Source organism: Perna viridis, chromosome 10 (genome assembly GCF_037379345.1).
Source record: "Perna viridis isolate PV_CMFRI_1.1 ecotype Kerala chromosome 10, ASM3737934v1, whole genome shotgun sequence".
NCBI lineage: Eukaryota > Metazoa > Mollusca > Bivalvia > Mytilida > Mytilidae > Perna > Perna viridis.
Genome location: NC_142454.1, coordinates 14,365,059 through 14,384,230, shown reverse-complemented (window position 1 = coordinate 14,384,230; position 19,172 = coordinate 14,365,059). Strand labels below are relative to the sequence as shown.

The 19,172-nt window shown below is 34.8% G+C and overlaps 1 protein-coding gene across 1 annotated transcript; it reads left to right on the top strand.

Moving 5' to 3' along the window:
- The first annotated feature begins 3,230 nt into the window (after positions 1-3,230).
- LOC148604645 (TRPM8 channel-associated factor homolog) lies at positions 3,231-15,534 on the top strand. The gene is made up of 5 exons (XM_088548721.1): positions 3,231-3,491; positions 6,843-6,999; positions 9,085-10,511; positions 10,875-11,120; positions 14,361-15,534. The coding sequence occupies exons 2-5, from the start codon at positions 6,858-6,860 to the stop codon at positions 14,715-14,717; spliced, it is 2,172 nt and encodes a 723-aa protein (XP_088404847.1). The 5' UTR covers positions 3,231-3,491; positions 6,843-6,857; the 3' UTR covers positions 14,718-15,534.
- The last annotated feature ends 3,638 nt before the right edge of the window (positions 15,535-19,172 follow it).

The window sequence follows — 19,172 nt, the reverse complement described above, 5'->3', positions numbered from 1 at the left end:
GGTTACCATACTTCCATCTGATCTATCAAAAAAGTTTAAATTACGTACAGTTTAAAGAAATAAATACAGACGCCAGTCTATAATCTCGGCCCGTTCTTATAGGGTTTGTAAGCCTCGTTCTAGTTTCAGTTTCCCTTCCGGAATTTCCGGTGTAGAACGTATTGAAATCCGAAGACCGATATGCATTTTAGTGTGTACTTCCGGGAAATTCAAACGCTGCTTCACAAAGCAAAATCTTCCATTTTATGCTATTCTAAACATTTTGTCTATTAGAACTTGATAATTGTCATTTTAATCAGTATTTTACCCAAGAATGATACTTCGCTTTTAATATTGGACTCAAAGCTATGTTACTGACGAATCTCCATATATTTGAATGGTAGGACCCATTCTTACGAAACCACGGAGTCACGTGACAAGACTTGCATACCGTATTAACAATAAATTAATTACGAACTTGTCAAAAGATGAAAACTTTGGACTTAACTCGCAATTGAAATGTACTACTCACATTAGTAATGAAAACTTCTGTTTCATGTGCACATGTTTGAAAGATTTATTTAACCTCTGAAAAGCAATGAAAGTAGTATTAAGCTTGATTTTTATGGCTTTTGAATTTCATAACACTTCAAATTTCGGCAAATGGTATCAATGGGATAAATCGGACCAAGAATAAAAATGTCATTCAAATCAATATTGAATTTCGCTAAGCCGTGTTGTACACGTATTTTAAGATTAACCTCTCATCAGCAACATTATAACCAAACATAATTTTATACAGATTACTACGACGACGAAAGATGTTAGAATTACGTTCATCCATACCCAAAGGATGCCGTGGGATTGCACGAAGTCAGAAAATAGGTTGCCAAGCAACCTAGCTCAAGCATTGCTGAAGTAATAAAAATATCTAAATCCAAAATTAATTTTAATTACTCGAAGCCAAAAATATCGAACGGGAAGCCGAATCCAGCATCGAGTTCTACCAAGTGCAATAAAAAGGAATGACGTCTGAGTGTTCGAATATTCTGAATTTCGTAATTATTGCAAACGCGACATTTTTTCCCATTGTCAACTTCCCCAAGTGTATCCAGGCACTAATAGGACCGAATTCTTCGGTCAGGTATCCAGGTCTCCGCTACCAACATCTGTGGCATATGATTATACTAACAGCTAGAATCTAGTAGATTACAATTACTAATTATACCCCGTAGGGAGCGTTTGCAAGGATAATCAACGAAACATAAACCAAATTGTTCAGCTGTGAAATTATTAATTAAACGAAGCAAAGAATTCAAAGGTAAAGACTTATATTAGGAAGAACTAAGTTTTAAAACAAATAAGAAGTTTCTGTGGTGAAGCTTGCTTTTAAAATAATCAGACTCAAGAAGTTATTTAGGAATTGCAAGCTATCAAATACACTGCATACGTGACACTTATAAGTAGCGCAAGAATTGTCTTTTTTTTGGGGGGGGGGTGTTCATCAGAACTTCTTTTTGTTAACATTCTTTTTTTCTGAACTCCGATTTGGGACATTCATAGAAAAAATCTATACTTTGTTTGATAAACCTCATATCTTCGGTATTACCTAAAATATTTTTTTCTAATGGGTTCAAATTAATGGCCATTTTGGGCAAAACAATCTCCTAAAAAACTGCCTTGGTGGTATCAAGACTGCAACCTTTGTTCACGCCATGGTTGATTATTAATGTTCAACCACATGGGCTTGCTCCCACTATCAAATATGCAGCCCACTAGTATATAACACTAGTGGGGCTGCATATTTGACATCGGGAGCAAGTTTGTGTTTTATACTAGTGTGAATGCATATTTGATAGTGGGAGCAAGTCCCTGTGGTTCAACGCATTGAAATTTTAGCAAACAAAATTCTAAAACAACCTATAGGTGCAGAATGTCAAGACATATAGCCACAAAAATGATGATCACCCGAACATCTCCGTCTCCGTATCTAAGTCTCAATTAGGGTTATTCGCTGCTCTTTTTAAAATATAACAATGATTTCAAAATGTTGTGGAATCTTCCAAGAGCTCTCATGCTAGAACAAAATAAGAAGAAAAACAGATGGGTCAGTGTGCTGGTTTTTGTGGTATAAGCATTTAAATTTTTGGCAGGAAAAGGATATCTTTAAAGAATATAAGAGATCTAATCAACTTTATAAGATATCTTATAAAGTACAAGAGACATCTTGAACATGGAATAAATATAAATACGGTGTGCCATATATACTGATCCGTAAATGATTAGCAGCGAGATGAAACTTTTCTTCCAATAATTGCATTGCTTTCTTAATGAATACACCACTTAAGATTTAATTAATGAAAGCGTTAAATGTTTCGTCTGTGTTATGTACGGTAACAGCACCACGAAACAAATACGTTACTGTGCGCAAAATTTTGCGCAAGAAATAATTATTGCAGAGATCGGCGAAATCTTGATTTCTGAAGTTTGGCGTTCTATGAAAATACTCTCTGTGGATAATTGATGAGATGATGAAATCGAAAATTTTGTTCTGCACGAATGATTTAGACCTCTCTTCAAACACTTATAACAGTGCTGTTCAAGTTATTTAAAGAGAATGACCCTCTTTTTTGTACGCGGAATTCGGTCCGTTTTTAAAGCGTATGCAGTACTCCTACCCAAAGGTTAAGATGGCACCAAGTCAGAAAATAGCTTGCCAGAAAAGTTATCGCATTACTGGAATAGCAGTGCTCCCACATGCGAGTACCGAACGCAAGAGCGTACGCTGAACTCAAAAGGGGCGGCGACAACCCCTCAAATTATTTACAGATATTAAGTGTAATTTGCATTGTTATTGAAAAAGATTTTAAAAGCTCAGTTAACTCTTTAACATGGTTTAACCTCACTTTAAATCATGCCAAGAAATACCCCAAAAATTTCTGGTCTGCCCCTACAGGCACTAATTATCTTTGGTAACATGATAGTACAGATGTGGTCATTAATTTATCTATCAGCAGGGTCTGAAGTTGGATTTTGGAGCGGTTTGTCTTGGATGGATTTAGATTCCCTTTTTATTAGTATTTATTTGAGAGGTACAGTTCAATAGTTTAGTTGCGGGCAACTATTCTTTGATGCAATGAACGTAATTTATTTGTTGGGTGGTACAATATATCAATTTAGAGAGTTTCTGTAGATTAGGCGTTCCATACATTTCTAATTATAGATACAAAGTATAATATACACGTGTACTTATTTATAGATCGATCACATTGAGTGTATGTTTCTTCGAAAAGATGCTCTGGAAAAAGAACAACTTTTAAGAATATTTTGTTTATTTACTGGAAATTATATTTATAGATCGATCACATTAATTTGGGTGTATATTTCGTCGAAAAGATGCTCTGGAAAAGAACAATTTTTTAAGAAAGGAGGAAGTAACTTAGTTGATTAGTTACTGTACAATACGACAATTACTTAACCATTGATAGGAGGCTCCGAGCTTGCAGGATACGGTAAGTCAATATAATATAAAACCGAGAGTGCACTCACACACCGCCGTTGTTACAATATTAAACGCATGTCAATTGAGGGTACTTGTACTGCCCGTAAGTCCGGTAATCTGGCGTGCTGGGCGTGTAGGCCATCTGAAAATTGGGGATTTTTTTGTTTTTGCCAGAACTAATACAGAAAAATTGTGACAGTATTGCGCTGAATTTCTTATTCCTTTATACTATACATTAATTCATTGAAAGAACTACAGATAAATGAATGCTGTCCTTTCCTTCGATCAGGCCCAGGGGCAAGTCAAACGAGACAAAATCAATGTGTATTGCCTTTATGATGGGGCTATATTAAATTTTAAATTATCAAATAAAATCAAATGATTTTATTGGATAACAGCACAGTTAATAATACATGTAATAGCCCCTATGTAATCCAAATTAAAAAAAAAGCTTACATAGTAATAAATAAATTTACAGCTAGAGGAAAGGGTTTAGAAACTTCAAGAACAATGTCCGTAAAAATAATAATGTATTCAGCATCTTTGGAGGGAAAACCTAAAAAAAAAATAATGACTATGTCCTATTTGGAAAAAAAAAATTTTAAAAATATACAAGTAGTTTTCGAGTAGGTTTTGTGTGTTAAGAAGAATTTTAATAAATTCCTCCTCTGGTGGTTTATTTATCAGTTAAATTATCCAAAGGTTTGTCAACAAGATTAGACAGGACAACTTTATTGATGACCTCAGACACAATAGGTGTACAAGGGGACACTATCATACCATAAAAATCACACAATACATACAATAATTACAAAATATAAAAATAATACACAACACAGTATCAAGATATAAAGTATCTAACGGATGAAAGGTTGGTTTTCACAGCAATTTAGCAAGATTTCTAATAAATGATGACCAACTAATGTACAGTTCTTTATGACAAAATTCAAGAAACATATCCCTTATAGCTGATAACACTGTCCCTAATAGCTGATAACACAGTCCCTAATAGCTGATAACACAGTCCCTAATAGCTGATAACACTGTCCCTAATAGCTGATAACACAGTCCCTAATAGCTGATAACACTGTCCCTAATAGCTGATAACACAGTCCCTAATAGCTGATAACACAGTCCCTAATAGCTGATAACACTGTCCCTAATAGCTGATAACACTGTCCCTAATAGCTGATAACACAGTCCCTAATAGCTGATAACACTGTCCCTAATAGCTGATAACCCTGTCCCTAATAGCTGATAACACAGTCCCTAATAGCTGATAACACTGTCCCTAATAGCTGATAACCCTGTCCCTAATAGCTGATAACACTGTCCCTAATAGCTGATAACACTGTCCCTAATAGCTGATAACCCTGTCCCTAATAGCTGATAACCCTGTCCCTAATAGCAGATAACACAGTCCCTAATAGCTGATAACACAGTCCCTAATAGCTGATAACCATGTGCATTGCAAAACTTAATGTAATTTCGTTTGCTATCCGAACTCATTCTAAGTTTGATAAATTCGAACGCATTTTTTTTATATTTTAGTGCTCTATACAGCATGTGATATCAGTGTTTGAAGATTTTTTGAAAATTTTAAGTTTCCACTGGAAATTTACTTGCCAGCAATGAAAGAATGCTTTCCTTATTTAACAAATCCTTTCAGAAATTCAAGATTTCTACTTGCTGAAGAGAAAGTAGAACATCATGAATAACTTTCCACACAAAAATTGCACTTACCTCAGGTGATGGAAAGTGACTTGAGAGGGTAAAATTACCGAATGTACAATGTATTTCATAGTGTGAATTATCGAAGAATTTTAATTTACACTTGGAACTTGAGGTAAATCATTGCTATCAATATAATAAATGTTTTTATTTTATTTTTTAACTTATAAGTACTAGTGCATATAACATTCAGACATTGCCTATGGTAAGGTGATTCATGGTGTAGAAAAAAACCATGGGTCAGACGATGCTTCTTTGGTCTACATGTGCTATATTTTTATGTGGCGATACCCCTTTCTGAATTTAGATCTATACTTTTGAGGAAACTTCACTTTAACTTCCCACTAAAATCTACTAAAGCAAACCAGATTAAGAACGATAACTCTTGCAAAGTGCTAATTTTATGTACAAGCTATGTAGATTTTATCTTAAAAGTGCAACCCCCAAATGAAAAACTAAGACTGATTCTGTGATCTATAACGGTTTCTGAAATTGAATTCAGTGGGTTTTTGACATGCATGAATCACCTCCTGTCTGATTTTTATAAAGACTGCTTCTTAAGTATTTGTAAGAATCAGGCAAAATGGGAAAACTCAGAAACGTGCATATCAAAACCCACCGATCTGACAATATAATATCACTCAAGGATACTTTCTCTATTTGAAAAGAACATTATTTTATTTCTGTATCACTGGCTTCGATTAGAATTTTTCCAATAGAATGTTAAACAAATGATGATTTTTTTTACAGAGTTATTTGCACTTGAAATGTTCATTTTCAGTACATTTCAATGAAATTATCTCAATGCACCAACATGGTATCGAAATTATTGTCTTTTTTCCTTGATTCTGGTGGTGCAAATAATCAAATTACACTATCAAAATGATGGTTTTTTCATACCATGTTTCACCCACTGCCTGATTCTTACAGAGACTGACCCTTAAACAGTATTAGAGTCTGTGAGTCGTTCTGGTTTCCTTTCCGATATGGAATGTATTGAAATCAGAAGACCGATCTGCATTTTATTGTTTACTTTCGGGATCTTGAAACGCTGTATCTTCTATTTAATGCTTTTTTTAACACTTTTATCATGATAAAGATAGAAATTTGTTATTTTTTTATCGGCTTTTTTTACAAAAAAAGATGTTTTGGTTTTAATACTGAACTCAACGTTGTGTAAATGACAAATCTCAATGCATTTGAATGGTAGATCAGGACCCATTCTCGACAAACCACGGAGTCACTTGACGAGACTTAAATAACCTAATAGGCTAATAAAGATTATAGTTTGGAGGAAATGGAACAGAGCTCCATCACAGTGTGACCCTCGGCTAGCGGGTGTAATCATACACTGGGGCAAACCCTCACTAAGCTTAAACATTTGTCGGTTCCACTCATATAATGTATTGCTGTTATGTTTTGTAGCATTGACGATTCCGCAGAATTTTGAATTTGTTGAAATCACGAGAGCGTTCTTTATAATACATTGATCCACAAAAATTCAGAAGTTTAAAGTATCCTGTATTATAATAACAGTTCATAAGATTAGTTTTAATGATTTATTGTTGACACGAATTCGCCTGATCTTGTCTATGATGTTAGTTGACATCCTCTTAAAATATCTCTACAGCGCTATTGGAGAAGAATGAAAAGTTGGAAATCCGAGATACTCCAGGAAGTAGACGTGGTCTCATTCCGTGACTGTCTGCCAGGTGTTATTGTCGTATATGGGGAGAAGGCTCAACCTGTTTTGGCAAACAAAAAGGGGGAAGTTCTATGTGCAGTCGGTAAGAAACACGTAATTTGGCCATACAATATGAAAACTAACATGTAATCTATTTTGACGTTTATATTCAGAATACTTGGAGATAAGAATTATTCACTGCTTACTGTTCACCTATAGATTTCAGTCGATTTCATCAAGACAACAAATTGTCGGTTAACTCTAAAAATATTTTGTCTAGGTCATACTTGCACGGCTTACAGTATGCTTATGCAAAATAACGTAATACCAATCATATAAATGTATGCTGCATGTACACGTATTTCAGTGAATAACCCCTCATTAGCAGCATTAGAACCAAATACGAGGGAAGTTCAAGTTTCAAAAGTGTTATACCCGACTTTCGGACCAACATTTTGTCAACATTTATCTCACTTTGGAGTAGGTGTCTATTCGGAACACGTAAGGTTTTCCATCCGATATCGACGAAGATCTCGAAAGTCAAAAGGGAATTTCTCGTTCTGCTGACCTTGCCATAAATTTTCTTTACCCGGGATACAAATGAAAATCATCCTTATGTAACCTACCAACAAAATGGAACACCCTGTAAATTTTAGAAACACCGTTGTGTTTGTCTGCTGGGGATTCCATTTTCATTCGAGTTATCTCTTTTTTCTGCAGGTACGAGATCACAATTAATTCCCATTGACTTTTCGTTGTATACTTCCTTTTTTTTTAGTGTTTCTTCCTGATTTTTTTTCTTTGCTGTCATAAACTTTATTGCTTAGTACAAACTGCAGAAATGTAGGGCAAGGATCAAATTTACAAGTTTGTTTTTCATTCTGTAATTTTATGTGGAAGTTGTAATTTGGTCCTTTGAAAGAAGGTCAAAATTTAGGACATTTGGCAGTGGTCACTTTTCATGTCTACGGGGTCTCAGAAGCAAAGTTGCTAAAAATAAAATATGATGGTGAATTTTTCTAGCACTCTTATAAGTTATAGAAATCTGCTTTTATGCATGTTTCCATATTGGTGAAGTTTGAATGAGTTTGAAGCGGTAGAATTTTTTTATATGTCAAGATGGGTCTGTTGAAATACACTACGAAATTAATTGTGTCCTCGTACCTGCACCCGAATCCGAACATCGATTAGAGAGACTTCGAAATTACACCTGCTCTTATGGGAGGTAACTCTGCAAAAACAGGATAAAATATAGCTGCATCCCGAGCTCCGCAAGTAGGGAATTGCATACAATAAGTATTCAAAATAAAAAAAACGAATCGAAATAGCAAAGACATTTAATTCCAAATATGCAAAGAAAAACTCAATTAGAAGAAATACTGTAACAACGATATTGTTTTAAGAGAAATCAAGGGAACCAAGGTTATAGCGGTAATCAAAAGAATGTAATCCAGGGACAAAGACCAGATATGGAAAACAGACATGCACAACAAAGAACACAAAGTAACTAAAATCATACATACAAAGTAACAAAAGTAAATGAGCAACTCGGACTCCACTAAAAACTAGGAGCATGGACCAGGTGCACCGGTAGGGTAAGCGTCCTCTGCTTTTCTAGAAACACCCGCCGAGTTGCTCATAAAAAGTCAAGTCCGGGGTGGACAAATGAGGGAAGGAAAACTATGACCCGTTGAATAAATCAGTTTTCATGGTGCTGATGGATACACCATAACGATCCACGAGTTCATGATAACGACCATAAAACTTCTGTAGTGATGACTTCAATCTTGTAGCAACATAACCCTGTTCCAGAAGCCTATTTGTTAGAGTTCTAGCGCGATACAAAAAGTCTGCGTAGTTTCGGCAAGCTCTGGCATAACGTATGAGTTGTGATATGAACACTCCATACGCAGGAGCTGAAGGGATGTTGCCACAGATGAAAGGAATGTTGACAATTCTGAACGAAAAGTCATCACGTTTGTCGTAAAGTTTGGTCAATAGTTTTCCTTTACCATCGATTTAAGAAAAGTAAATACATGTACAGGTATGCTCAATATTTGACCAAAGGTGATACATATTGCATATGAAATTCAACTCTATAAAATTTACGTAGTCTACATTTATTAATTCTAAAGATATGATTTTACTAAAGACACTAATCCTGGACAATTCTAATTTATCTTTTCAGCTGAGTTTGGTCAGGGAAGAATTGTAATTTTCTCCCATGATATGTTCGTTACAAGTTTCAATGGAAAGGAACTGAAACATAACAAGCAATTCAACCAAAACATCCGTAAATGGCTAACACGTGGTACTGACCAAGGGAAGGAAATACTTGCTTTCAATGATTTTATACACAATTTGGATGCACTTCCTTCTGAATGTCAAATGCTATCATGGAATGGATTTGGAAACCCACATGATCATCACATATCCAAATTAATAGAGTGGATAGAAAGAGGAGGGGGCTTAATTTGTGGTGTTTGTCCATGGGGTTTTGTTCAACTTACTGGAATTGATGTTTCTATCATGCCACTCAATCTTGTTTTTCAAAAAGTTGGTGTTGCTTATACAGGAGAACAGATATATACAAATGACACTGATGGAATAGATGAAATTAATGTAGAAAACAATATGGCAGACTATGTTAAACCTCAAGATCTTTGTGCTGAAATCAATGAACATCCGGAAAAAATCGACCAATTAGGAGGACTTGTAAATGGTATTCTTCATTTACCAGATGAAATGTACGTAGCGCACAATCATGTACTCCGCGAAGTCATTGACAAAATGTGTCATGAAAACGACAAAATTCCAACTAGAACTAAGCCTGTCAATTCATCAGCTGCAAAGAAAGCTGCTTGTCTTATGGGTGACATGATGCTTCGAGACGGGCTGAGCGGACAATCTGTCTGTGCAGACGGTATAGATTGCTTTCCGGGAAATTTTCAATCGACTCCAGTCCTCGAATCAATTGAAGTCAGTATCACATCAACTTGTTTTAAGTATCATGCAACTGGTTGTTATCTTCCCGCAGGTACAGTCATGGAAATCTCTTGGATCAAAACGAAGAAACCATGGAAACTTTTTGTAGGTATGCATGGGGATGACCTTACAAATAATGGTGAAGGACTCCGAAGATGGCCTAAAGTCACTCTCAAGAAAGATCTGGAAAGTCATAAATATGGAGACAACGCATGTTCTCCTGTAAAAATATGTAGTCCTTTCGGTGGATTGGTCTACGTTGAATCTCCCTCAGATTGCATTGATAAATTGGAACTGAGATTAAACAATGTCGTGCCAGCACCGATGTTCACATACAGCACAGCTAGAATGTGGGAATCAGTTGAAAGATATAAACCTGGTTTATGGTGTGATGTGATTGGCGATAAGATTTCTATAACATTACCCTCTGCTTCTGTTAGGCATTTACCTGATTTAACCTCAACGATGAAAGCATGGGATTCTGTTGTAATTGCACACACGGATCTCCGAGGCATGGATCCATCCAATTGTCGAGGACAGTGGGTAGTTACTGATGAACAACCCTCAGCAGGTTATATGCATTCTGGATACCCGATTGTGACACATCTTGATGTTTCTGACCCAAATAAAGTGAGTTGCTCAGCCGCTTTTAAGTTATCATCAAAAGTTACTGTCCCTTGAATTTATTTCATCTTTCTGGCTAAGGTCAAACCTACATGTAAGTTCCAATACATTCACGGTGAAAGAAAATTTATGTTGTCAGTAGAAAATGGTACACGCATAGCAGTTTTAAGGAAAAAGGTAAGATGTCATGATAGCAGTATCAATCTAATTAAAACTAGCTCTTGTAATATGCCACTACGTTCCCGCATTGAATGCGGGAACGTAGTTGACAAATTACTAGAGCTAGCTTTAATTAGATCGTAGCAGTATTGGCCTTTATTTATAAAAGGTGTGTAAATAAACTAATTGTACTGATTTTTTTATTATTAGAAGTACTCCGATTGTTTCCTGTTGGACCGAGATAACATAGTAAACGTTAGAAACGGGAATGGGTGTTGGGGAATGTTTCACGAACTCGGACACAACTTTCAAGACAACCTTTGGACATGGGATGCCACGGTAGAGGTCACCTGTAACATATTCACTCTTCATGCCATGGATGTTATATGTGGAGTAAAACCATGGGATCATCCTTGGCTCCGTGATCAGCTGGAAAAGGCATCAAACTTTCTCAGGGTAAATTTCATTAAGCTTATTTATTCAAATCGCGTTAAATTATAGTTTTATTTGTTATATCTGAACACTCTTCATTCTGACAATGATTTTTAACGTATGCTGTAAAATCCTTTATTATATAGATAGCAGTGTTTTATCGAATGTTCCCAGTGTAATAAATTTCGATATTTCACATTGTGAAATAAATAAATAATTTCACTCTCGGACTTTACCCAGCAAAACGTGGCAACTTTGATATCAATCCGCCAATCTCAAAATTTTAAAATTCATGTTGAAAATATCGATGAATTATTAAGAATATCTATACAATAAATAGGATAATCGTGAATAACCAAAATATTATCACGAGTGCCGAAGAACGCCTAGATTTAACGAGTGTGCGGAACTGTTCCGCGCACGAGTTAATTCCTCAAGTGTACTTGGCACAAAATCGGTGAACAAAAATACTGGAATTTCTCACATAAAGATAGTGTAAGAAATTTTTGGAGGTTACTGATTAGAAGGACTATATTTTCTGTAAAACTGAATACTAAACAATTGTTTACAAAAATATGCTTAAAATGTGAAACGACAGCGTCTCCCATATGAACTATACGGTACCAATTGTTGACAATGGTCCCTTTCTAAAGGTCCCAAGTACCGTGAACCACGCTCAATAAATTGGAATTATAACTTTGAAATTCTTGTGGAAGTCGTGGAGGACTATGCAAGGAAATACATGAATAAAACAAGAACAAGAAGATTCCCTGTCAGAGTGAGTAAAGGCTGTGAGGTCTTTGAAACGTATGAAAGTTTTAAGTAGGTCAATTAGTGTCAATGCTACTGTAATCGCACTATGTTAGGCGACACAATGTTGTAAGGTTCCGGATGGTTTATTATGAAGCATTTAGAAATAAACCCTGTAACAAAATATCACAATTAGTAACAAGAAAATATATGTATAAGTTTCTGATTTTCTAAACATGAAATAAATCATTCTAATAGATTTACAAAACGTTTGTCATTCTAAAATTACTACTTGGACTGTAATTGCGTCACAGATTCATAAAATTAATAAATTGAATACTTAAATATTATATGACCGAAAGTTACTTTTCTGTGTCCTTAGAAACAGTATAACACTTGCCAGAAGATAAAAATGAAAATAGTTATTCTCATTCGTTAACTTCAATATTATATAAAAATAATCATATTAAAGAAAACTGAATTAGCAAAGCAAATAGCAAAAGCATCTAACTAAGCAAAATTAAGCTAAGCAAATCAAAAGCAAATCAACGCAAAATACTAAGCAAATGTAAAATAAGCAAATACAAACTGAACGATTTACCATACCTTATATGAGGTACAAAGGTTACACCTCATTACATCATAAGGTAGATTGCCAAATCTGTCATAATATCTGTACAACAAATATTAAAGTATAATTACTTTGCACAGACTTGTATACACTGAAATTCATAGCTGCCTTAGACAAGTTTAATAAAAACATTTAACTCAAAAGTATTTTATCAAATTTAAAAGTTTACTCATTTACTCTCGGACTCATTTCGCTCAGTCGCTCGTCATTCATTAAGTTTATTTAAAATCAAGTTATTTAATTCAGGCATAAATCAATAACTCTTACCTTAAATATTATGCCCGTTAGAAAATTACAGTTACTTTTAAAAGTTTACATAATTCAAACAACATTCGCCCAATGCACATTCTGACTACGATAACATGTTAAAATGGAAAGTTACCCGTGCGGGAAACGACGTAAATCAATAATACATCCGAGTAGAATAATGACCGAAAATGTAAAGATAAAGTAATAAACTGACCTGAATTAACTGTAGAATTCCACATGAATAAGAAAAAGCAACAGAAGAAATCAGATACGTGTGTTCGGCTTGAACATAAATCTGCAACTACCTGGACTCTAAAAGGAACAAACCGCCAAAAGAGATATGACTAATAGTAAAGAGTGTGCGGCTAAATCAAGCGTAAAAACTGACCATATAGAAATAATAAGAGTGAACAATAATCAAGACGAAAACTGTCAACTGTCAAAGTCCGTCTATGTAAAATACAAATATATATAATTCATAATCAATTACAATCCGTAATTAATCTATGTTAAATAAAGACAAAAGTTTCATATGAATATATTAATGATTTTATTTCAAACTAAAGTCAATATGATAAAATTAATTCAAATTTCAAATAAGTATTCAAATATAAATTTTAACACAAATTCTGAATATTTACACACTATCACACTACATCAAATTTCAAAGACCCTGATGTTGTAAAACATTTACTATACATGACAAATATGTTCTCGTACCAGCAGACAAAGCCCAAAACAACATTGTTTTTGTCTGCAAAACAATTACATCCAATGTTTATTTTCAGAGGTAGACGTAGAAAATGATAGTAGTAGTAGAACCAATAAACTGCTACCACACTCTTTAATAAAGAGATAGTGGAAAACCAAAAATCTGTAGTTTCCCCATTTGGTCTCTCTACCGAAGACGGTGATTGCGATCTACCGTCTATGTACTGGATTCCTAAACTCCGCTAGAATTCCATCCTCCCAAGTCAGAGTTTTGAGTCCACCCTCGCTCCCTCAAACGAGGGTGGACTCAAAACCCTGACTTGGGAGGATGCAAGAATTCATACATTTCTACATAGCTAGATCTGCAAAATGTACTACTTAACAGCTTTCAAAACGTTTAATTTCTGTACTCAAAGCTGTAAAAGATGATCTTCAGTCCTACCACGACACTCGTTACTCCCGTACTGGTATTATATCAATGTGGATCCTGAAAAATTCAAAAGATCTGGAAACCCTCAATTCTAGATTATTATCAGAATATAAAAGCATGAAAACCAATGATTTTTCAACTCCTTATACTTTCAAACCCAATACGCAGGTAAAATTCCGACTCAAAAACATTATACATTGTTGTTACTAAAAAAAGCTGACACACCTAGATACAGATATGTAGTACTTGGTAGAGATTCTTCATTATTTGTAAAAATGCTATCATTTACGTTATCAGATATCATTTAAAATTATTATATGTAAGAGGTCTTAATTTAAATGAAATAGGCAATATGAAAGTAACACCAACTCTGCTAACCAAAACAAAAAAAAACACTATAACGAAATTGTCTCTCATTTTGGTCTATTTTGTGTAAATGTATGATTGAAATACATTTTAGAACCATAATATAAACATCATTATGACCTTTCAGGAAGGGGCGATGTATGACACATGGTGTTCAGACCCGGCGATAGCTTTAGCAGTGTATGCTCAACTAGCACGTGACTTCGGATGGAATGCATACAAGTCAGTTTTCAGGATATACAACACTCTGCCACAGGATAAATATCCGAATACAAGGGATGAAAAGGAAGACATGTGGATAGAGACGTTCTCAAATACTGTCAAGAGAAATCTGTGTCCTGTCTATGAATATTGGGGTTGGCCTGTACGGAATTGTGTACAGGAAAGAGTAGGACATTATCCCTTTTATCTTCCAGATGATGAGACCACGAACAGCTGCGCAAAAGAAAGGGCCAGTGCAATAATCCGTAAATACAGTCTTTAAGGCAGGCCTAACAAGAAGGGCAATTTCACACAGAGCAATACAAGAAAACATTCAATTTAAAGTTTGCATGTGACAAGTGCATTTTCACAATTCATGTAGCTTATTTCTAGTTTTTCTCATTCCGATCCTTTGCAAATTCGCATTCATAAAGAAACTGTAAAGACATTTTTTCTACGAGATTGATAAAAGTTTGAACTTTGGATTATTTGAAACAGCTTTTGAAGTTAGAATACTGAGGAAATAATCCCATATTCTCTCATTCAAAATTCAAATGAAGACTAATCTTGATCTACATAATATTCAAAAGACTTCCATTAAAATAGTATTTTAAAAAGTAGGATAAATGATTTCAAGAAAATTATGTGCCAAATCCGAAGCAATTTATTTAAAGAAAATTATGTATCATACACATGTACAAGAAATACATAAATGTATGTTTCATCGTGTTTATATCATATGGCAACCTGTTGTAGTGTTTATATCATATGGCAACCTGTTGTAGTGTTTATATTATATGGCAACCTGTGGTAGTGTTTATATCATATCACAACCTGATGTAGTGTTTATGTCATATGGCAATCTGATGTAGTGTTTATATCATATGGCAACCTGATGTAGTGTTTATATCATATGGCAACCTGATGTAGTGTTTATATCATATGACAACCTGATGTAGTGTTTATATCATATGGCAACCTGATGTAGCGTTTATATCATGTGGCAACCTGTTGTAGTATTATATCATATGGCAACCTGATGTAGTGTTTATATCATATGGCAACCTGATGTAGTACTTATATATCATATGACAACCTGATGTAGTGTTTATATCATATGGCAACCTGTTGTAGTGTTATATCATATGGCAACCTGATGTAGTGTTTATATCATATGGCAACCTGATGTAGCGTTTATATCATGTGGCAACCTGTTGTAGTGTTATATCATATGGCAACCTGATGTAGTGTTTATATCATATGGCAACCTGATGTAGCGTTTATATCATATGGCAACCTGTTGTAGTATTATATCATATGGCAACCTGATGTAGTGTTTATATCATATGGCAACCTGATGTAGTACTTATATATCATATGACAACCTGATGTAGTGTTTATATCATATGGCAACCTGTTGTAGTGTTATATCATATGGCAACCTGATGTAGTGTTTATATCATATGGCAACCTGATGTAGCGTTTATATCATGTGGCAACCTGTTGTAGTATCATATCATATGGCAACCTGATGTAGTGTTTATATCATATGGCAACCCGTTGTAGTGTTATATCTTGTGGCAACTCGTTGTAGTGTTTATTCCCTATTTACTGTTGTCAAAAGTTAATTTATAAGTTATCTTATAAAAAAGGACTGAGCAAATCATTAAGACTTGGATTGAATCCAGCTACGCATCATATATAAACTTATAATTCGTTAATGCTGTTTTTTTTCATTTCCGATAAGATATTTTTATTCACCAATCATGGACGCTCTCGGAAAGGAAAATTTAATACAATGACTACAGTGCTTTTTAAAAAATGTGCAAGTAGACAATATAACAATCAAAATCCTTGCTCGAATGATCAATAAATGCAGTGTAAAACTGCGGGAAAACTAACGATAGAGGTTAAAACACAATCATAAGTTAAATGTTCTATTGAATATAATAAACTGCAGGTTCCGGGTCGTTTCGCCCTTTTTCCCCTTCGCCCTAGGTTCTTTCGCCCTGTGTTGTTTCGCCCTTTATGGTGGGTCGTTTCGCCCTTTCCTTATTAATAAGGAATTTCTCCTTATAAATATTATTTACTACTATTTTAGCCTTCGTTCTCGATGTGAGTCGTTTCGCCCTCTCTAATTCGTTTATGTATCATTACAACAAATAAATAGTTGATGATACATTAAAAAGAGTTCGTTTATGTGATGAGTCATTTTATCCCTCCATTTTTTATGTATTTATTTCTTCTGTTAAAAAAGGTCGGAGATTTTCGCCCCTAGGCAATTATTGAATTCTCTCAATTTGACGAATCCTTCGACGTTCCACACCGGAATGCAATGGATGGATACTCCTTTGGTGTGAAGGCAGAAAACAAATCCTCGACACGTTGGGTCTGTAGTGTGAGATCGAAGAAGATTTGATGTCATGCTACAGTGACGCAGGTCGGGGATTCGTTCAATGCTGGACCCCAAAGCCACAACCACCCAGCAGACATCAAACTACCCATGAAAGCAGATCTTTTCTGCAAGGTATAATTTTTCTTCTTGCAATAATAGTTGAAATTTAAATAATTAATAAATTAATAAATAAACTGCAAAGGTACGAAAATGTACTAAAATGCGGTATCCACAAAATGTCATTATCGGTAGTCCGAATTTCAATAAAATAGCATACAATATTATAATTCAAGTTCACTTATACATATGGTCTTCCATACAAAACCAATGGAAATATTCCAGGTGTAAGTACAATACGGCGTCATTACCTTAGCTATGATTTCCGAACTGTCCCTCATAACAATTTGTAGAACAAACTCAGTTTAGACAGATGGGTTACAGACCACCAATTCAACCAATGAGCATTTGGAACGTACGCAAAAATAGTCCTACGCAGAAATTACCCCTGTTCCTCATAGTGCTGTGAAAAAAGTTCTCATTTTATTTAAAAAATTTAAACAGTTTCTGAAAGGAAAAACATTTCTGTACATTTTATAGGTGCATTTTGCTTCTTGTGATGTGAAGCCTAATCTCCATAATGATTTTTAAATATACCCCTATCTTGTGAAAACACTGGGATTTCCCATGCTATTTATAGACCCTTCACTTCCGGTGACCAGTACTGCACTGCAAGTCTGCTAACCCCACATGCCATTCTGAGGATTGTGAGCTGACATATGTAGAATCATGCTGATATATAGTCCTCTGCAGGTTAAAGTTAAGGTAAAGTCCAGAGAAGCCATTGAATATTGTGAAATTAGCATAGAAGCCTATGGGAAGTGGAATTAGTGGTTTTTAGCCGATATGTTGCCATGCCAACTTAAAGGATTATAAAATACAGTGAATTACATATATGTTCAAATATCAACAAACATGGATAGGAAAATGGATTTAACTGCTCGCAATTTTTCACGATAACTCTAATTGGCACAAATGGGTATTATGTAAGAATTATGTAGTCCTTTTTTATATACACAAAATAAAATCTACTTGTACAAACAAAATACAAGCCGCCGAAAAAGTGAACTTTGTCCTTTAAATACTGTACGACAAATAAGACACTTCGCAGGGCGCAGCTTGATACGACCTTAGAGGTCAAACCCTAGTTGGAACAAGAACTTGATACAGCTTTGAATTTTGAATACGATTACCAGACATTCGACACAGGATAAGAATTTGACCAGAACTGAAGTGGCTATTTTTTGGCCCTTTACTCCTGATGGTTCCAGTCAAAACCTCCAAAATAAATCTCAACCTTCCTCTGGGGTATGGCACCTGGTGGTACAATTTCAAAGTGATCCATTCCATGTTACGCAAGTAGTCATCCAGAAAAAAAAAACTTGTTTCTAAACTCGTTGTGGTGGTATGACACCATGTATTACAATTTCATAGAGATCTATTTACTAATAGACAAGTTATTGTTTGGACATCGGACACCTACATAATTCTGGCGCATAATTTCTTCAATGTTCAAAGTCTGAACCCTAGAAATCAATCCCCGTCAGTCTTCGTTTTGGTGGTATAAAATATTGTGGAACACTATCGTGGACATCCATGTATATATAGATAAATTCGATGAAATGCTTGTTTTGTGTCCCTTTTTGGTCATTAATTCTAATATGATTGTGGCCATAAGGGAGCTCCCATTTGATTTTTATTGGGGTGGGGCTAGGATAATTTTTTTTTCGTCCTGGATATTTGTTTTTTTTTGTGTTAAGACTATCCTGACTTTTCAGTTTTGATTCCAGCCTGTCCTGGATTTTTTTTTCATGATATATATCCTGTTTTTTTTTTTTTCAACAGATGCATCCTGCCTTTTTTTAACCCGAATGATCATCCTGGATTTTTGTTACCATATACTACTATCATGCCTTTTTTTCAAATTTAATCATGACAACAGCACCATACCATTATATATATATACAACCGCAATTTTTTGCAGTTGTATAGAAATTTGGCAGGAAAACTGCCAACCAGTATGGCTTAGCACTGGGATGGACCAAGGATTTCAGGTCGGATAAAAGCCCAAGCAAGGCAAGTCGAGACCATTTTTTTGGGTAGATTTGTGAAAATTCAGATTTTATGCAATTTTTTTTCTGATATTGTTAAGAATGTAATTATAATTTCCAAAAAACTTTGCTTAATCCATCTTTATACAGTATTCCATGTATATGCATGGTTTCTTCCTTCACACAACATGTTACTACGGCCATATTTTGCTTACCACAGAAGTGTAAACATCAA